The sequence below is a fragment of the Callorhinchus milii genome, unplaced genomic scaffold (genome assembly GCF_018977255.1).
Source record: "Callorhinchus milii isolate IMCB2004 unplaced genomic scaffold, IMCB_Cmil_1.0 Scaffold16, whole genome shotgun sequence".
Lineage (NCBI taxonomy): Eukaryota > Metazoa > Chordata > Chondrichthyes > Chimaeriformes > Callorhinchidae > Callorhinchus > Callorhinchus milii.
The window spans coordinates 16,470,171-16,491,298 of record NW_024704757.1 but is presented as its reverse complement, the minus strand read 5'-3'; the positions used below and the strand labels follow the sequence as shown (position 1 = coordinate 16,491,298).

General features: G+C 45.1%; 1 protein-coding gene across 5 annotated transcripts in view; it reads left to right on the top strand.

Moving 5' to 3' along the window:
- The first annotated feature begins 240 nt into the window (after positions 1 to 240).
- The window catches only part of rnf216 (ring finger protein 216), a 56,036-nt gene continuing 35,148 nt past the window's right edge, over positions 241 to 21,128 (top strand). Inside the window, exons 1-14 of one of the 5 annotated variants that reach the window (XM_042341071.1) lie at positions 241 to 397; positions 2,246 to 2,260; positions 3,988 to 4,098; positions 5,055 to 5,188; positions 5,299 to 5,886; positions 6,649 to 6,725; positions 7,421 to 7,511; positions 8,582 to 8,746; positions 9,389 to 9,503; positions 10,175 to 10,314; positions 10,883 to 10,933; positions 11,735 to 11,872; positions 12,315 to 12,463; positions 13,180 to 13,258. In XM_042341071.1, coding sequence (XP_042197005.1) covers positions 4,035 to 4,098; positions 5,055 to 5,188; positions 5,299 to 5,886; positions 6,649 to 6,725; positions 7,421 to 7,511; positions 8,582 to 8,746; positions 9,389 to 9,503; positions 10,175 to 10,314; positions 10,883 to 10,933; positions 11,735 to 11,872; positions 12,315 to 12,463; positions 13,180 to 13,258 — 1,791 coding nt within the window. In that variant the 5' untranslated portion in view covers positions 241 to 397; positions 2,246 to 2,260; positions 3,988 to 4,034. Of the gene's footprint in view, positions 398 to 2,245; positions 2,261 to 3,294; positions 3,339 to 3,652; positions 3,843 to 3,987; positions 4,099 to 5,054; positions 5,189 to 5,298; positions 5,887 to 6,648; positions 6,726 to 7,420; positions 7,512 to 8,581; positions 8,747 to 9,388; positions 9,504 to 10,174; positions 10,315 to 10,882; positions 10,934 to 11,734; positions 11,873 to 12,314; positions 12,464 to 13,179; positions 13,259 to 21,128 lie in introns of those variants that run through there. The other 4 variants (XM_042341072.1, XM_042341070.1, XM_007906122.2 and 1 more) reach the window with 4 other exon arrangements.

Below are 21,128 nucleotides of genomic sequence, written 5' to 3'. Positions count from 1 at the left end.
CAGTCACTCTCCCATCCATCACAATAAAATCCTGGGAAGCGCCTTGAGACGTCATCCTGACGTGAGGAGGCGCTATATGATTCAATGTAAAGGATTGTGTGGGTGTTGGGGGGGGTAATGGGGACTACAACACCCAGAAGCCTCTGCTGCGGGCACGCAAGGCTGGCGACGGCGAGACGCACGCACGCACACTACGTATGTACGTACGTAAGTACGTCAGATCCTGTGTGGCGAGCAGGCGTCTTGTACACAGAGAGAGAGAGAGAGAGCGCGAGCGCCGCTGTGACAGGACCCGGGCCGTTAGGGGGGAGGGGGGGGGGAGATGGTGCAACGTCGAACAACAACACCCTGAGGGCGCGGCACCGGGGACCTGGAACCGAGACACCGACAGGAGGGGGTAACGAAGCCGCCGCTCAGTGTCGCAGTCAACACCGGGGTCGCGGGAGGGCCAGGCCAGGGCGCCCCCCCCCGCCCCCCCCCCCCCCCGGGGCTGAGAGAAAGAGCGAGAAACTCCTGACAGCCGTCGGTCACCTGAGGGGCGGGAGCACGAGCCCCGGAGCCTCCTCGGCACCGCCCCCCCCCCCCCCCCCGCGCGCGGGGCCGAGTTCACGCTCTCGGGGCCTCGGCAGCTGGTCACAGCGTCATGGAGAGAAGAGGGGGGAGGGGGTGTGTGTGGGGGAGAGGGTGTGTGGGGGGGGGGAGGGTGTGTGGGAGGGTGTGTGTGTGGGAGGGTGTGTGTGTGGGGGGGTGTGTGTGTGGGAGGGGGTGTGTGGGGGAGGGTGTGTGTGTGGGGGGGGAGGGGGTGTGGGGGGGGAGGGGGTGTGGGGGGGGGAGGGGGTGTGTGTGGGAGGGTGTGTGTGGGGGGGAGGGTGTGTGTGTGGTGGGGGGTGTGTGTGGGAGGGGGAGGGTGTGTGTGTGGTGGGGGGTGTGTGTGTGGGGGTGTGGGAGGGGGGAGGGTGTGTGTGGGAGGGGGAGGGTGTGTGTGTGTGTGGGGTGTGTGTGGGGGGGAGGGTGTGTGTGTGGGGGGTGTGTGTGGGGGTGTGGGGGGAAGGGTGTGTGTGTGTGGGGGGGGGAGGGTGTGTGTGTGTGGGGGAGGGTGTGTGTGTGTGGGAGGGGGTGTGTGGGGGGGGGGGAGGGTGTGTGTGTGTGGGGGGGGAGGGTGTGTGTGGTGGGGGGGGGAGGGTGGGTGTGTGGGGAGGGGGTGTGTGGGGGGGAGGGTGTGTGTGTGTGGGAGGGTGTGTGTGGGGGGAGGGGTGTGTGGGGGGGGAGGGGGGGGGGTGTGTGTGGGGGAGGGTGTGTGGGGGGGGGTGTGGGGGGAGGGCGGGTAGTGTGTGTGGGGGGTGGGTAGTGTGTGTGTGTGGGGGGGGTTGTGTGTGGGGGTGGGTAGGTGTGTGGGTGGGGGCGGGTAGCGTGTGTGGGGGGGGTAGTGGGTGGGGGGGTGGGGGTAGCGTGTGTGGGGGGGGGTGGGGTAGCGTGTGTGGGGGGGGGTCGGGTAGCGTGTGTGGGGGGGGGTCGGGTAGCGTGTGTGGGGGGGGGGGTAGCGTGTGTGGGGGGGGGCGGGTAGCGTGTGTGGGTGGGGGGTGGGGGGGGTAGCGTGGTGGGGGGGTGGCGGGTAGCGTGTGTGGGTGGGGCGGGTAGCGTGTGTGGGGTGGGGGCGGGTAGCGTGTGTGGGTGGGGGCGGGTAGCGTGTGTGGGGGGGGCGGGTAGCGTGTGTGGGGGGGGGCGGGTAGCGTGTGTGGGGGGGGTCGGGTAGCGTGTGTGTGGGGGGGTCGGGTAGCGTGTGTGGGGGGGTCGGGTAGGGTGTGTGGGCGGGGTCGGGTAGCGTGTGTGGGGGGGGGGGGGGGGGGGGGGGGGGTGCGTGTGTGGGGGGGTCGGGTAGCGTGTGTGGGGGGGGCGGGTAGCGTGTGTGGGGGGGGCGGGTAGCGTGTGTGGGGGGGGTCGGGTAGCGTGTGTGGGGGGGAGATAGCGTGTGTGGGGTGGGGGCGGGTAGCGTGTGTGGGGGGGTCGGGTAGCGTGTGTGGGGGGGGGCGGGTAGCGTGTGTGGGGGGGAGATAGTGGGTGGGGGGGGGTGGCGGGTAGCGTGGGGGGAGGGGTTAGTTGTGCGGGGGGAGGCGTTGGGCTGAATGGTGCTTACTGTCCGGTTGATGTTTGGTTCGTGGTGTTTTGTCGCCGCGGCTTTGCTGATTCTGTCGCCTTCATTCTCTTTTCTCCTTTCTTTACTTCTGTCAATTGCGCCGACTCAAAGGCTCCAATTTGAAAGGTGTGTTTCACTGCCGAGACGTTGGGTGTTTACGGGCAGAACATTTTTTATGTTGTACAATAAAAAATGGCGCTCCTTTCCATTCCTGGAGTGGCCTTCCTCCTCCACCACCTTTATGGGTGCAGTGATGGTATCATTGTCAGGACGTTTCCGCGTGTATTGTTGGTGTGTGTGGCCAGAAGCGAGGATGTACAGTAATTGTGTGGTTGGTGAGTGAGGAGAACCCTATAAGCTGCAGCTGTGAACTTTGATGTGCTTTGCTTTGGTTTCTCATCCAAACACACGTGGTGCCCAGTGTTTGGAGTTCATTTTATTTTATTTCCAAGACCGTCAGCTGTTCTGAATAACGCATCTCACAAATGTAGGACTGCTTCAAAACATTCCGTTAATAACTATGGGAGAACTAACTCCAACTCAGAATGCCCACAAGCCTGAAGACGTGTTACTAGATTTAATGATACAGTGAATGTTACATAACTCTGATCTGTATATTTGGTATAATAGCCTAAGTCATACAACTGCCCAAGTCCCGTTCAAGAGTTTATATTCTGTTTGACATAATTCATACTTTGCATAAGTCGTATTAAATATATGGACCCAACTGATATGAGTTATGTGAGGTTTACTATCATAATAACGATGAATAATAATAATCTTCATCCTTGCATTTGATATAGCATTATGTCATTGAGATGTCTCAAAACGAAATAAAAACAAATAAGGATGATATGTCCCATACATATCAGTTGCAACTCAAATTAATAATCAATATCACCATACTGTGAAATCAGCCACGGCTTTGTGCTGACTCCTTCACTGCGCGCACACACAGATCCCTGTGGATGAAACGCAAAATATTGCAGATGCTGGAAATCTGAAACAAAAACAGAAGTCGCTGGGAACACTCAGCAGGTCAGGCAGCATCTATGGAGGAAGGAAAATGAGTCAGGTCCACGACCCAAAACGTTGGGTTCTGTCGAAGGGTCGTGGACTCGAAACGTTGACTCGCTTTCTTTTCTCCATAGATGCTGCCTGACCTGCTGAGTGTTCCTGGATCCCTGTGGAGTTTGTTTTTATGGTTTGTTATGTTTAATAAAGTTTTTCAAGTCACTTAGAGCTGGTTACAGCAGAGTTAAATAAACCAAAACTTGCCTCTTCTTGCGACAGGTTTCCTGAGGCAACTTTACTGGAAGTGATGTCAGTTTTAATAAAGTGAAAGAATTACAGCTGAGAGGGAGTTGCACAATTGAAAGATAATCTGATTGTGGTTTGAATGCTGTGCGCAAATTGGTCGCTGTATTCGCTTAAATAATATAGAGTCACCACACTTTACAGAAAACACTGAAGCACTTTGAGATATTATTGGTGCAATATCAAAGGTGTTTTTAAAAGGGTTGTGCTGTAATTCACTTTTTGGGGCTATTTCCCTTTCCCCTTATGTCTTGCTTGCACCTTTGCTTACTTGTGCAATTATTGTGGTAAGGGATAATAAACGTCTTCTCTATCCTTTTTTTGAAACTTAGTGCTAATGTTCTCATGTGCCCACAAACTAGGCAGGGAAGAGAACGGGGGAAATTTAAAGGTGATCACCACCTGTGCTGTTTTCTGTTTCCAGTGCTGTGTTTTTTTCTGTTTATATTCTGTAGATTTTTGTTCACTAAAGTAAGTGGAAGAACAAGAAATCCTTGCTGTCTTTCTGACTGTGAAACGTGCACTATATTTTGCAGGTTATGCAAAAGGCTGAGAGTGGTCCATTCCAGCTCACTGTGTGGCAATGACCGAGCAAGTAGCAGAGGAGGTTATCAATCTCTCCGCTTGCGAGGGACCTTCCAATAGTGGTGAGTATTACAACAGCACACTGTGCCTTTAGCTATAATTGGAGAAATCTTGACTTTGCTAGTGAAATGGGATCATTTCAAACGTAATGCATTTAATCAATAAAGAAAAGGCTTCAAAAGATCATGCAGAGCACCGTCTAATCTTGGGCTATGTCTGCTTTGTGTGTGTCACAGCAGAAGGGAGCATTGCTGCAGGAAATACACGGTTTGAGACTTACCTAATGACATTAACCAGATTTATGTTGAATACGTTTTGCGACAGTGCTTTATCCTCTCAAACATGGCACTTTATTCCTATGTTGTGTGTGGGTATTCCACACTTGCAGAGCCAGGGTTGAGGTGGAATCTGAGCAAGTTGTATACTCCTGGAGTGATGTGTATAAGTGCATTTGAACCTTTCCTTCTATATGATTTTAGAAGGTACCGTTTATCATGTGGTACTTGCAGTCAAAGGTGATTATTCGGCTTTCTACATTGTTACTAGAAGTCTGGAATGTCAGTCTATATGTTTTTGATATATGGTATACGGGCAAACTTTTTTTTCAAACAATCTCCCTGCAAAGTGGCTAGCATTCTGCCCCCCCCCCCCCCCCCAGTGTCTGAGCATGTGATGTTCTGTTACCTTGTCTTGTTGCTGAGCATCCTCTGCTGACATTTCACCCAACCTCAAAAAGCCGTAAACATTGGCAGCTCTGACAGGAAGGCTGGCTTTCTTCTGGGGAGTTTTTAAATCGCCTAGAAAGCACCCCTTCGGCCCTGCAAGTGAAATCGAAAGAGAAACGACCCTCATCCTATGGGACTGATTTGGGTTGAAACCTAGGTTATTGAAGTGTAATTAAAACAGCAGACTATCCATTGCCATTCCATCTCCTCTTGTAGTTTAACGAGTGAAAACCGATGCCATAATCTCTTAAATCGTGCACGTTTTGCCACCTGCTGATGGTTCTTTGTGGTAGTTGCAGCCTGGCGAGATCCTCGAGTTGCTCCAATCATCACTATCTCTGACGACTCAGATTCTGATTCGACTGATGATCAAGTAGTTCTGCTCAGTAAGGAGCAACATCACAAGGCCCGACCTGCTCTTATTGAGGTAATGTGTGGGGTCTACGTGGATAGTTCTTACGGCGCGCTGGCACAGGTCTGTTGGGCTGAACGTTATCGTCGTGTGCTGCAAACGTCTGATTTTAATTCTTCTCTTAGTCCCCAGCAAGGCAGCCGCGGCCTTCCATCATCATCCGTCCGGCGTCCGAGTGGCTAAGTGTAGACCTGCTGAGGGACGATGGTGAAGTTACTAGAGATTTTCATTTGCAGGAGGGGAAGGTCTCGGCTCGAAGTAAACTTTTAGAAACTGTGGAGGTGAAAGAAGAGCCTGAGCCGGACCCTCCTCAGCCGGCTCCTGCAGAGGAGGGGGCTGCCTGGGCTGATGAACATCAAGTGCAGGGATGGAACGCAGAGCAGCGCGAGGTGGGGGCTGCAGCTGCAGATCAGCTGATGCAGCCTCTTGAGGCCCAAGTGATTGAACTTGAGCTGCCGGACGTTGCCCATTCTGCAGGAGGACTGGAACAGGACGAAGCTCCTGCGAATTTGGTGAGGAGGCCAGAACCAGTTTTACTGCAAGATATTTTACCAGAAGCTGCAGACGAAAGGATTCCACCAGCAAATGTTGATCCTCCCGGGCAGGCACCGCTTGGAGAAGACTTGTTAGACCAGTCTGTAATAGACGTGGAACATCTGGAAGGAGCTGTTGGTGTAGATAAAGAACTTGTAAAGAAACTTGTGAACGAAACGGTATGCTTCTGTTATCTTCCAACACTGATCTCTGGTATTCAGGGTATAATAAATCTTCCAGATGTGTGTGAAGGAGCTTCTCCTAGTGTAGATATGATAATAAATAATCCTTCCATTTGACCTTTCGTGTCAGGAGGATTCTCAAAGCATGTCACAAGATTTACTGTAAAGTGTAGTGACTGTGCATTGTGTAAGCGAACGCCAACTCGCCAATTTGTGCACAGCAATGTCCCACGAACAGCTGTGAAGTGAATGACTAATTTTATCTGAGGGATTGTTGGCAAGTAGATCACATCAGCATTACGAGCTTCCTGTAATTAGGAGTTACTACTTGTAACTGCATTGATAATGACTCCTGGTGTCAATCGCCACAATGCAAACACTATTGTCCTGTATCTCTGTCCTGGGTATGAATCCAGTAAACGGATGGGATGAAAGCCTCTCTATGCTGGTCACGAACAGTTTAATCAATTCCAGTCCAGTTCATATTGTGGGCTGTGGGAGGTCACAGCACCAAACTAACTAAAATTCAACACTAAATGACCGGCCAGGTTCGAGTCACAAGAATGTCTAGTGAGGGAAATTGCCTGCCTTGTAACCAGCAGTGTTATCTACAGCAATAACGCATGAGCTGAAGGATTTGGGTCATATCACTGCTTTGTGTTGTGAGTTTGTCAATGAATGTTGCAGCTAAATCCCTTACATTATTATTTGACATGTTTTTCTCCAGCAAGATTTAACTTAGCCTTTCTCTTCATGCAGATAAACCTCTTCCCTGATATTCTGGGAGAGTTTGTCGAAGAGCTGATTGTGGCAAATAACTTCTGGGAATTAAATGTGTAAGTTTTTTCATTTTCTACTTGTCACAAGGACCAAATGGGAGCATGTCTTAACCATGTCATTAGATTAGTAATAATAATAATAATCCTTGCATTTGATATAGCGCTTTTCACGTCGGGAGGACGTCCCAAAGCACTTCACAGAACACACTGTAAAGTGAATTGACTGTATATTTGTGGGCGAACGCGGCAGCCAATTGCGCACAGCAATGTCCCACAAAGTGTCGTAGATTGAAAATGACCAATTTATTATTGTTTTTGGTTTTTTGGAGGGATTATTATTAGGCTCTGTGTGGAGTAAGGAAACTTGCCCAAGGTTTCGCCCTCTGCCTGGAATTGAACTCAGGTCTCTCACTTGCAAAGCGAGTGCTCTAACCACTGAGCTACAGGACTCCACAAGTAGATTGAAAGTAGCCAGTTGAGAATTTCATGAGCAGATTACATGTCTCCAACACCCTCACAAGACAAACCCTAGTATTTCCTTACCCCACTGAAAAGCATTAAGCAATTTATGTTTTATTTGTTAACGGACTAGCTTTATGATTTGTGCCTTTGTTTCTGTAATATTGGTATTTGTTTGTTGGTTCACAAAACCAACTGAACCAGAGAGTTGGAAATTTTTCCTGACCTGCCAGCAGCCGAGGGTTTAAACTGAAATGGACCAACATTTTTTTTTCCCCCCATTTCCTCTCCAGCCTGTGTAACCATCTCCTTGAATACCCCGATTATCCGAAGCAAGGTGTCATTCTCACACGCAATAGCAGCTTGCTTGAAAGCAATGTAGAGGTAAATTGTCTTGTGATCTTACTGCTGAAGTAAATCATGGTGGATGGTTACTCAGAAACTTTTTGGATGTTAAAACTATTATCTTATTGTTCCTTTCGATAGAATATTGTTTAATCACTCTTCTTGAGAAAATGTTAACTAGTGCTGTTCTGCTGGTACGGGGCAAATGCAAGCTGCTATATATTTAGAAGCATGGCACAGTAATTCATTACAAGAGTCCTCAATCCAGCAAAAATCTCAACTCAGAATGAGTGACTGTGCTTCAGCTGTGATGCTGTGCAGCAGCATTGCCACAAGAGGCATAGTGACTGCTCGCACCCTGGAGTAGTTCAGCTTGGATCACGTTGGCTCACTAAGAGGATTGAAGATAGAGGAAAACATTAGAAGAAAATCCAGCTCTACTGTACCTTTTTGTACTCCTTTTCACTCACTCTATTGCCTAGAATTTTTAAGTAAAATTATTTAAAGCGGTTGGGAAACAGCATTAAAGTGCGTTCTGTATTTTAGATATACAATTGCTGCATCTGAATGTTTTCCCACAACCTAACATTTGTGTGCGTTTCTGTCTGTGTGTGCGTTTCTGTCTGTGTTTCTGTGTATGTGTGTGTTTCTGTCTGCATGTGCGTGCGTTTCTGTCTGTGCGTGCGTTTCTGTCTGTGTGTGCGTGTGTTTCTGTTTGCATGCATGTGTGTGTCTTTCTGTCTGCCGCCCGCACGTTTCTGTCTGCCCGCGTGTCTGTGTGTGTGTTGCTGTGTGTGTGGGTGGGTGTTGCTTTCTATCTGTATGCATCTGTCTATCTGGGTGGGTGTGCGTGTCTGTCTGTCTGTGGGTGGGTGTGTATGTGTGTCTGTGCGTGCGTGTCTGTCTGGTCGTGCACGCGCTTGTCTGTGTGCGTTTCTGTCTGGCTGCGCGTTTCTGTCTGGGTGCGTGTGCCTGTGTGTGTGAGTGTGCCTGCGTGTTTCTGTGTGTGCCTGCGTGTTTCTGTGTGTGCCTGCGTGTTTCTGTGTGTGCCTGCGTGTTTCTGTGTGTGCGTGTGCCTGTGTGTGTTTCTGTCTCTGTGTGTTAAACAGGAACCCAAGGTGGATTTTTTCGATTTTTCAAAGCTGGTTCCAGTGAATCATCAATGCTATCTTCAGGCTTCTGACCTCCTGATGGCAGATTTTAAAATGTTGAACAGCCAAGACATCAAATGGGCTTTACACGAGCTCAAGGGACACTATGCAATCACCCGCAAGGTTTGTATCGTTGACTTATTTAATAATGTGTCATTATAATCCCTGCATTTGATATAACGCTTTTTCACAATGTGTTTCTGAAAGATTTTGTGTCAAGTAACTGGATTTGTAGTCACGGCAGTCAGTTTTCCCACATCAGTGTTCTGTAAAGAGCCATCAATGATCAATATAATCTATATATTTTGTTTATATATATATATAGGAGGGGGTTGCTGTTGGCCAGGACACTGGGAGAAACTCCCTTTTTGAAAAGTGTAATGGGATCTCTAACATCCACCTAAATAGGCAGATGGGTTCTCAGTTTAACAACTTAGAATGTAACACTCCCCCGGCACTGCATTGGAGAATCAGCCCAGACTGCGAGCTCAGAAATATAAGTTGTGACTCAGAAGTGACAGACCCACCAACTGAGCCAAGCTGACTCTTAGCTACATCTCAAATCATAATGACTGATCAGATACCACAACTGTCTAACACTGACATTGAAATACTAGCTGTAAAGTTCTTTGCAGCGACTATTTGCTAGTTTGTATGATTTTTAAGTATAAATCATTTATTTTTTATTAAAATTCTGAAGACTAATTGATCTGACTGCGTCACAAAGCTCACCTGATCACAATTGCCTTATCGATTACTTTGCAGGCCTTATCAGATGCCATTAAGCAATGGCAGGAGAACTCACCACAGTCCAATCAGAAAAAAAGCAAACAGAAAGAAATGAACTCCCTTAATTCAATCAGTTTCAGATTTGAACAAGGTGAGGTTATGATGTGTGAAGACACTGCTCTGCTGTCAGTTGATCTGCATTTACGTTGACTGAAATTGCTCCAATCTGTCTTTAATAAGAAGCCTCTGTCCTATTTAAGTGAACGGGTAGATTTATATTCCACATGCATTAATTTTGTTAGGTTAACACACATCCAACTGCCATAATTCTCACCATTTTCACAAGTGTTTCAGGGAGGTGTTAATACAGCATCTAACATTTCTGAACTTTGATAGTTATACCTTGGAATTGAAAGGATTAGTTCCTATGTTTCTACCTATGAAATTCCAGAATTAATTTTTTTTGATTTCTCCTCTCCCCTCATGTAGTCTTATGAAAATGGTAATATTTATGGGTGGCCTCTTATTGAGATTTGTGAATTGACTATATTTTGTGGGCAAAATGTAATCGTAAACTTATTAAGATGAATGACCAGTGGAATCAAACCTTCATGGACTGCTTTGGGGCTTTTCTGAACTTGTTTTAATGAAAAGAAGTTTTCTGAAATATTTTTTAAAATATGGAGTCTTTGAAATAAAATCTTGCATAGATTGTTAAAATTCCTGAATATTTATTGCTGTGCACAGATAAGGACTTCTCTTTTCCCGTTGTGGTTGCATGCTGGAAACCTCAGGCTCATGACAGTGTTTTTGCTTTCCCAGGTGCCTTTAAAATAGAGAGACAAATGCGTTTTTTAGAACATAAAAGACGACACTGGCGATCGTATGATCAGGATCACATTCACCCACTCGTGCGGGAGGAACTTGAGGTCTTCCATCAGAAGATGAAAGAGATGGAAGAGGTAACAAGAACAAATTACATTTGTATTTGCCTTTCACCTCATCAGGACGTCCCACAGGGCTATACAGTCAGGGATCCGTAAAGAAACCAAGGCAGGGCACAAACTATGTGCGTGTGGGAGTTATTGCTCTTTGTGCTTTGCTCACACATACTCACGTGAAGTACCCAGAGGGGACAATACTGATGGTCCTTAGCATCAGCATACGCTCTCACCAGGAGGAAAGTGAAGGGGTTGAATGTTTGTTTGTTGGACGTAATGTTACTTACTTCACTCTAGATATTGGCAAATGTATTTTTGTTGTTGTTGCACAGGTACCAGCACTGCAATAGACACATGAAGTGAGTTTCATTATATTAAAACGTTCACATCACTGTTCAAGTCGCCGGAACTTGTTTTTAAATGAAGAGGAGATTTTAAATTGTCAATTTAAAAGGAAGCAGGGTTTTTTGACCAACAGATAATTTCAAACATTTTCAGAGTTCAACCTGACTTTACAACCCTGGCTCTGCAGTGCAGTGGGCACTATTGTTACAGCTGTCACGTGGAATTTTAACTCTTTGTTTTACAGTATGCGGATTTTCAGCTTGCTATGCAAATGAATGAAGAACAATATCAAAAGGCAAGTAGATAAACATTTTAATGCAGTTTTGTGTCTTATTAGCTCACTCTTCCACTGATCCAGTACACTTCACACTCTGTTTGATTTTAATAATAATCCTTACATTTGATGCAGCACCTTTCACAGGATTTTACTGTGAAGTATTTTGTGTATTAGACTATGTTTTGGGGGCAAATTTCCTGTTGAAGTGCTCATATTTTCTTTCTTTCGAAAATGTATTTAAAAATGGGCACTGAAAAGTATCCAAATATATGTTGTCAGCACTAAAGTGTGAGTTGTATTTGGCACTTTAGTCACCCAGCTTTGGTGCGTTCTTCTATCTTGTTAGGAACAGGCCAATTTAACTCCTGAGTTCAGTTTACAATGTCCAGAAGGAGAGTTCATCTGATAGCCTGAAGTGTAAAGCCCAGGCTTCCACAACACTAAACCATGCAAGGTAGCAGATTAGTTTGGGTTTGTGGTCTGTGCTCAATTAGACCTCTAATTGGAGCAGGAATAGAGCCACGATAAATCAGCCTTGGTTTCCATATGCTGCGGAGGGAACCTGCACATTTGTGTACATGTGCAAGGATACTTAATGGGTTTGGCTGTGATGTCCTTCATCCCCGATGAACTGCTGACACTTGTTTGGAGACGACTGAGGTTGTGGCACATTGACTGCCTAGACAAAGCCGTGCCATGTGTGCAGAGCATTTGCTGGATATAAGTGAGAACATTTGCTAGAATTGTTCTCCCTCTTCACAATAGTGCATGTGAAGATCTCAAAAATATTGTATAATAACTGCCTTGTTACTGGTTTAGGATGGGCAGCTGATAGAGTGTGGCTGCTGTTATGGAGAATTTGCCTTTGAGGAGTTGACTCAATGCAGCGACGGTCACCTCTTCTGTAAAGAATGCCTCGTGAGATACGCTCAGGAGGCAGTCTTTGGAGCTGGCAAGGTAAGCACTTGGGATTGTACAGAAAGAAAATTCCTCCTTAGCTTTTTTTAAAATGTAATCAAATGGCATAAGTATCAAGTAGTTGCTATGAGCGGTGTGCTTACCTTTTCTGATTTTTGTATCTTGAAGATTTAGACATTGTGGTTAGTGTGTGGGGGAGGTATGTGTGGTTGGGGGTGTGTGTGTGTCATACAGGCTATATGACATGCGTGTCCTGAGGTAGGATAAATGCAATGCATGATTTGAAATGAGGTCAACCTTCCCAGTTGCTGAGCACTTAAACATTATCTTAGAAATGTTTTTCTTTTTTTTAAAAAGAAGCTATCCTGTTCGTCCCCTCTTTCCCTCATTGATATAAGTGGCAAAGTTGTGCACGTTTGTTAACTCCTAAACGTTGAGCCTGACATATTGCACGGTGATTTTTTTTGTCCTTTGTTTTCAGTCCCAGCTGAGCTGCATGGAAAGTGGCTGTACCTGCACATTCCTCAACAGTGAACTGGAGAAGGTGCTGCCCGAGAACATACTATGCAAATACTACGAGCGACAAGCCGAGGAAGCCATTGCCACCGCCTGTCTTGATGAGCTTGTGAGGTTGGTGTTGGGTTTGTGTCCCGCGGTGCTGCTCGTTGCTCCACCGACCGGGTTTGTAAGAGCTCTGGTACGCTACATAAATGCAACTTGTTGTTGTCACGCCGCTGGAGCCTGGAGCACATTCACAGTACCTTCTTTATCTTCTATTTATTTACTTTGGGAAATAAAATTCTGAAACCACGGAGAAATTTCCTTTTGACTTTTAACCAGCCCCCCTCCCCCCCCCCCCAGCCCTCCTCCAGCAAAATTGAGACCACAACGACTGATTGCTTTATTCTAATGGAGCCAAGCATCACTGCTGTCTACAAAGACTTACAAGGACTGTACAGCACAGAAACTGGGCCCAACTAGTCTATTCCGTATGAGTCTCCACCCATCCTTCCTCTCTCCCTTACCTTTCTTTTCCCCTCTCCCTTATGGGATCTCAGCCGGTGTTTCAATCCTGTAGTTCTTTTTCTCCCAATATTCTTGTGCATCTCTTTTCTCCCACACCGTCTTGTTTTGGGGGTCAGCTGGTCAGTGCCATTGTTCCTTTCAGTTTTCATGCCATTCCTGTTTGAAAAAATTAAATTATACAATTTTGTGTTTACTTTTTTAATGAAACAATTGCAATCTTGTACAGTTAGTCTGTTTAACATGCCAAGCTGATGAACTTGTACCACCACCAGTTGTTTTGTTTTTAATTAAAAATGTCCTTATCTCATTCCCTGTTCCAGGTGCCCGTTCTGTAACTTCCCGGCACTGTTGGATGTAGACGTGAATATGTTCAGCTGCCCCAACCCTCGCTGTCGAAAGGTAAGGACCTGGATTTCCAGCTTATCATAGCATTTTAGTTCAAGTAAGAAACAAGTGAATAATATGCTCATCTAGTTGTACTGGTCAGAAAAAGCCAGGAGTGATCCTTGAGGAACACTATTCTGCCCATTTTAGTTTGAATGGAAGAACAGCAGAATTATCTGATCGTATTCCTAGAAGCATCACATAATGCAGCTTTGGTGATTTACTTTGGGGAATGAAATTTGAAGTTGTGGCAATAAGATAATCCTGCTTTCCCATTGTTGACTATGATAGGAATATCTAAAGTAAAACCAGAAAAGCGCTTTGTTTTTAAGATGAGATGCTTTGTGGTTTGATCTGGAATAGTTTGTTTTTTTGTAAGTAAATGGTGCTGCTGTAACATTCATTTGAGAAAATACTTAGTTGATGGAACAAATGGTTTTGTGAGCAGACTGCGGTGTGTGTTCTCCAAAATGTTATAATAAGAAACCAGCGAAACATCTAAAATAAATTTTTATATGAAAGTTAACGCGATGAGTAAAGTTCTCAAACTGCTGAGAATGCACAATTCATTATGACTGAAAATGGATGAACAATAAAAGTCATCAACTGCAATGGATTTTTAATAAAAAGAGCTGACACGCTGCAAGAAGAGATTCATAACAACAACTGGACCAACACAGAGCTTTCTTTGATGCATTTTTATTCATATTTTTTGCATATCATGCCAGTTGCACTTGTGAATAGTTTCCATATTGTCTGGTATGAAGTGCGTGCTGTACAAGCTCTCCCCAGGGGAGTTTTTAATCTTGACGGAAATGTTTTATTTCAATTCAACGAAAGAACGAACTGAGAAATTGTCCATGGAGTCCTGTAGCTCAGTAGTTAGAGTACTCGCCTTGCAAGCGGGACACCTGGGTTCAATTCCAGGCAGGGGGCGAGACCTTGCGCAAGTTTCCTTACGCCTGATAATAATCCCTCCCAAAAAAACACAATAATAAAATTGGCCATTTCAATCCACGACTGTTTGTGGGACAGTGCTGTGTGCAATTGGCCGCCGCGTTTTGCCCACAAATATACAGTCAATTCACTTTACAGTCTGTTCTGTGAAGCGCTTTGAGATGTCGAGAAGACGTGAAAAGCGCTATATCCAATGCCGGGATTGTTGTTACTATGATCTTCCACTGGAGGGTGCTGCAGGACTGTGCAGGCTGCGTGGTCATTGTGTGGTGGATGTGAGCGCTGGGCTTCCTTTGGAAGGAGGAGCAGAAAGATTTGAGACGTACAGCACTCGCTGTCTTGGATTTCGATATTCCGCAGCTTCCTGAAACTGTTTTACCAACTCCTTCTCCAGTTTGCCTGTCCGTATTTGTGCTTTTTTTCCTGAAATTCGTAGACTTTGTATCTTCATAAGGAGGTTGTGATGTTGCTGGTCAGGTGGACAAGTTGTGAACAAATGAGGCAAAAGTAAAGCTGAGTTAATCTCGCTGATGCTGTAAAATAAAATAGGTGATGTACACGCTGCTAATGTAATTTACTTGGTTCTGCTGTGCCTTGGTTTCACTGGCTTATATGTAATAATAATAATCCTTGCATTTAATAGTGCTTTTCACGTCTTCTAGACGTCTCAAAGCGCTTCACAGAATAGACTGTAAAGTTAATTGACTGTATATTTGTGGGCGAAACACGGCAGCCAATTGCGCACAGCAGCGTCCCACAAACAGTCGTGGATTGAAGTGACCAATTCTATTTATTTTTTTCTTGAGGGATTTGTGAAGCTCGGACCCAGCATGAACCGCTTGCATCTTACACCCAAGTTTCTTTGTTTTGCAGTTGCAAGTTTCCATGCCAGCTCACGCAGCTGCACATGCAGGCTTGTGCTGTTGTGCCAATACATACAGGGAGACATCAAGGGATTTGCTGTGTGACCGTTGCAGGTGCAGCCCATGCTGTACCCAGCTGTCCGCACACTAAGATCCCGCTATCTCGACTGCCAGAGCTACACTTCATGTCTCCAGAGACACTCACTAAAAGCAGCAGGGTGTAACCTGCACTTTTACACTAATGCATACTGCACCTTTAACCCTTCTGAGAATCACTTGACTTGACAGCCAACTGCAGCTCCAACATGCTGCACCACCAGTTTAGACACTTATTTCTCTGATCTTTGCCAGAGCTGTGGGGGAGGCGTTGAACTGCTTCGAGTCACAGCTGGGGCTGGGCTTGTCCACTGACTGTATTAGAAGCTGCATTCAAATGCACCTTTGTCCACATACAATCAGGTGGACGGGACTAAAGCTGAGGATGAGAACAAACCCGAGTAGTAGGTCAATGAATTATGCATTGAGTTGCCTCAAAGCACTTCACAGAATATACTATAAAGTAGATCAACTGTATTTTGTGGGCGAAATGTACATTATAAATCTACATGAGAGGAATCTAAGATGAGATTTTTCTTTTTGTTTTTCTCTTTCCCCCCCTCACCCCCCCACACACACACTTTTACTAAAAGCCTGGCTGAGATCAGAAATCTGCCTGATGCTGAATCAAAAAGGCACATTTCTATTGTGATATTTTATTCTGCAAATTAATTTGCTTATTTTGGTGGCCTGGGTTTGAAATCACAGCCATGTTTCAAGGCTAAAAAGGCAATCTCTGAAGATGCAGTCATACCTTGGTCCATGTTCAAGGCAAGTCAGAAACAGTCACTAAAGCGACTTTAGTCTGCAGCCAAATATTTGATTTATAAGGCAGTCAGGAGAAGGCAGTAGCCATGGCAACAATGCAAGGGGAAGTTATGCTGACCTAGATAAATGTGCCAAGTGCAAGCAAAGCTTTGGGAATCTGTGGAATGAGCCAAAGCCGGGGGAAAGCTCTGAGATGTAGCATTTTTTTTAAAAAAAACCGAGGAAGCTCATTTGCTGCTCTAAAAGGAATGTGTTTCCTTGGACTGCTGCAGTGGTGTCTTTTACATCAGTCTTACTAGGCAGTATCAAAATAATAAATCAGTCCATGGAGTCAGCACAGGGATATTTTAATAATTTTTCCTAATTATTCATTATGTGAAGGGGTAAGGAAATGTTCTTTGGATTGTGGTCAGTGCTGCCTTTTTTTTAAATTAAAAAAAACACTGCTTGCAGAAACGATTTGCTGTATAAATGGCAGAACAAAGCCACCAAAAGTGGAAGCGTGCCCTCCCCTTGCTGGAAGTGAAATATAAATCGGGATGATGTGTGCCCGTGTATATTCTATGTATGGTCCGAGCTGGGATCCATTGCTACCTCAGCTACATGTGATTCCAGTTACTTGTAATGAGCCACCGTCAGAGTGGCTGAGCTTCTCTATTCTGGGCTGGGCCACGAGGTGGGGCACTGTGTAATACTGTAGCTGAAGGGAAAACAGGAAAGTCCATGTACTTGGTTTGTGCTGGTGCTTATCTGAACCAGGAGTGGAAGTACACTCACCAGCTGTCCTGGGACATGACTCACTTTTCTGCCTTCTTACTGCTTCTGATGGTGTTATGGAGGTCCCTCTGTTTCCTGGTCAAGTGACTAACTCCCAACACTTGCCCGGTTTCAACATTCACTTCTTCATGTTAACGATCTCTGCTGAAGGGAAAGTTCAGCTTTTCCCGTTCTGATCATGCCTCACCCAGTGGTGGTGTGAAGGGAAGATTATAAGCAAAGAACATTGCTGAGAAGTGTGGAGAAAGCCCCAGCCAGGATCCTGTGGACCCAGAGAAACCAGGGGACTCCAGCTGGATACGTAGGTGAGGGTGGGTGGGGGAGAAAGAAGAACAATGATTTACAGTATTAAATTTAATACTAATCCTCACATTTAATAGTCCGTTTATGATGTCAATCTCCGAGCTCTTCACAGGTAATTGGTGCCACGTGTAGTAACTATTTATATTCCACCCACAAAACACAGTCACTATACTTTACAGTAAATCCTGTGAAGAGCTTTGAGACATCTCGATGATGTTATACGACTCTATATCAAATGCAAGGATTATTATTCTAAGTTCCTTGCTGAAAATGTTATTTGTTGTGGGTGGGGAATTGGCTACAAAATTCCCAGTGTGTAATTCCAGCAATCTATTGAAGAGCAGTGCACAAGTTTCACTCTTAGTGCGTTTTAAAAATATATATATATACTTATATGCTGAGATGAAGACCTTTCAGTCTTGGCTGACATTCTAATGTATTGCTGTGGGTTCCGTCCTTTGGACGAGTCCTTAAAACCAAGGTCCTGTCTGCTTGTTCAGCTGAACATTAAAGATCCCGGTGTCCTAGGCTGCTGTTTCTCCCCCCCACCCACCCACCCATTCTTCATTCACTTCATAGCTGTTTTGTGGGATGTTGCTTCGAGCCAATTGGCTGCTGCATTCACCTACAAATAGTCACTACACTTTACAGTAAATTTTATGAAACGCTTTGAGATGGGTCGATGTGGTAAGACGGTATATGAAATGAAAGGATTATTATGGATCTTGTGGTGAGAATGGGATCGGGTTCTGCTGTTAGGAAGGGATACAATTTGTCCACAAAGCGTACCGGTGACTTGGGCGAGAACATTCCTTTACCATAGTAACACTGACTAAAACCAATACGTGGAACATTTTCTGTGATTTTTGATTGAACTGTTCATCTTTAGGGTGGAGAAGGTTGTTGATGGGCATTAAACATTAAAAGCAGAAACTGTTGGGGTGCAAGACAGTGAGTCAGTGACTTGAAAGACAATGTCGGGTCAGTATTTGGGTTTGGGTTTCCAGCAATTGCAGTTTTTATTGATCTCTGCCTTTTGGTTGCAGACTACTCAGGACATTCCTTTTAGCACAATTTGAGCTCTGTGATACATTCTTTCCACTCCCAAACTTGTCAAGTAATTTCATGTCAAAAGTAATGAATGAATGAATGGCATGCAGATCCTGACGAGACTTGTTATAAATACATACGAATGTTAATTTGTGGTGGTTCTTGGTACAAGGTATCCGTACCATGTCCAATCCCATCCTCTTCTGATTTGACGCAAGCGGTTCCCAGCAAACCTCTGACTGACATGGGCTAATGCAGCAAACGGGAGTTGGGAGGGCAGTTACTGCGCTCAGGCTTCATTGCTCCAATACAGGCTATTGCTGTGTGTGTTTGCTCAGGAGCCCAGTGTCAGCGACTGCAATAGTTGGAGAGGGAAGTGGTAACTTCCCATTTTATGTTTGAGTAAATCAGCTGATTGTCAGTCTTGTTAATATGGCAATACGTTGCATTAATTCCCAAAGTCCATTGCAACTGTACCTTTTAGGGTTAGGAGACCTTTCTCCTGCAAGCTCCCCCGCCCCCAGTGAAACTTATGCACTGCTCTTCAATAGATTCCTGGAATTACACACACAGGGTAATCGGGTATAGAAAAGTAAGCAATTGATAATATTTACATTGCACCACATCTTACACTGTACAAAAGTCACATTTAAAGATTGTACGCAGGCTGACTGAAAGACCAGGCCTGCTTTTGTGAATTTTGAGTCATTGGGATGTTCTATTTGCATTGATGTTTGCATGTGTGCATGGTTGCTCTCTGGGTGTTTTCCTGCAATATCCACTATCACACTAAGTAGGGGATTTTTTTGCAAATGTTTCACAAACGTAGAACAGAATGGGGGAGCAAGTGGGGGATGAACTATCAAGGAGATCAGATTGGGTGCTGTGGTTGACTCAGCAGGCTGTAAGGTAGGCTTGCTGACTGACACTGACTGCTGAGAGGATGAGTGCTGGTAGTACACTGCTTTACATGCTATGGGAGGCCTTATTACTTGAAAAACCCACTGTAGTGTGTGAGCTCTATTAGTGGGAGCCAAAGAGAACTGCCTGCAGTGAACCAGCTCGTTAAATGCCATGCCCACTGCGAGGTCCTGTCAGATTTCATTCCTAGACTTGAACTGTGTGCAGAGAATATTTTTTCTGATACACATTGGATGCTTAATAAAAAGTAATGTAAAAATGACATAAAAGGTTTATGGGGCAGGTAGCGCTAATGCAAGTCCAGCTGGTTTCAGTCAGGTACCTGATGTTCCATGATGCATGGCTTTTGTATCTTCTTAACACTTAAAACCTGTGGAGATCTGCTTTAAACCATCCAGCATGTCTCGTTATCCATCTGCCACTGTGATCGTCACTATTGCCATATAAGGAAGCTGTAGGTTTGCAGCAGCATTACATTAACTGTTTCTTCACACATGTCTCTTACACCGACTATTATAAAAGATTAATCTCCACGTACTTTGGGTTTACAACAACAAGATTACATTTGTATAGCGCCTTTCATGTCGGGAGGAGGTCCCAAGGCGCTGGGCAGTGTACAGCATTTCAGACCCGAGCAGGGGTTAGGGGAGGGGAAGGGAGGTAGCCGATGGCATGGTCGAAGAGGAGGGTCTTACATCTGGGATGTTTGATATATGTACTAATACAACAGTTTTTTTAAAAAAATCAAAATTTGCACTTATTTCAGCCTTCCTGTTGTAAACCATCAGAAGGGAGATGTATATTAGACAGAGACTACCCTACTGGTCATGTTATCATAATTGTTGTACAAACTGGAGGTTTTTTGTAAAAAAGTTTTCAGCAATTCTCCAGAATGATGGTATAGAAAACATTTTGTTCTATCTCGGTGGGTAGAGAAGCTGCTTGTTTTAATGGACATACGTCGTCTTCGCTTTAACAGGATTGATAGGCCGGTGAGCCTGAATCGGGCTCCAGTGGAGGAACTTGGTAGATTCCTTCACATATAACTTCTATATTTGGCTATTTCACTTTGTGAAAGTGCTGGTGTTGAAGGTCTATTTTTAAGTTGCTTTGCTGCTTATCTGATTTCTGGTGACAAACACATTTATCAATGTGTTATAACTTTGCTGGAATTGTGTGTTGTATTTAAGGACTAACTGGAGAAACCTCTCCCACCCTACCCCACATCCAGCTTAATCTGTCTTTCTTGAGCTGTAATGTCAGTGTGTATAACCGATTCCTGTTGCAATGCTGCGGTTGGACACAAACATTCTGTTTAATGTTTACCTGTTGTAAGTGATTATAGCAGCATTTGTTTTGCATTCCAATTAATGGCAGGTTCAGGTTGGGGAATAATCATCCTTTTTTTTGCCTCCAAAGCTGTCTGTCCTACTATCTCTCTTGTGCTGGAGGTGGTGGCTCATGCAGTCAGAGAGTTTTAGGGATGTTGACATAGGTACCAATCAGGTATCAGCTCTTCACAAGTGACACTGGACCTGTGCTCTGTTGACAACTGCACTCGTCAGTACGCACTAACTCCAGGACACTTCCTAGGATGTTGCGTATCACTACATAATGGAGTGTAGGTCAGCATCCAGCATTCTCGCACAATGATTGACTGAAATTAGGAGCTCATTCAATTGCATCATTTAGTCGTGCACTTATTGGGATTGGGTGACTGGAGAAACTACAGGGTTCACAGTTGAAATAGGACAAGACCAGGAATTTATGGATTCTCCTAATCTCTGCTTCAAAACATCAGCAAGTTTTGCCTCTTTTTAAAAGGATTGCACTGAACCCTGTGCTTCTATTTGCCAGTTCCTGCAACATAACCTGTACTATGATGTATAAAGCCTACAATCAAATTATCTTTCCTTCCTTGATTTACTGTAAAGCTTGCTGACAATGCATATATAGCAAATGCGGCCCAGTGAAATCTTGTTACTTGCACAAGAGCTGCCCTTCCAGGAAAGTTTGTTTTCTGTGGTAATGTGATTGCACACGTAGCAGATTGCAAATGACTAATTCCCAAGAAATCAGCCAGAGATGCTGCTCCTGTTTGTAACTCTGTAAATACTTGCAAGAGTGAAGTATGGAAGAAGCTTTAATCT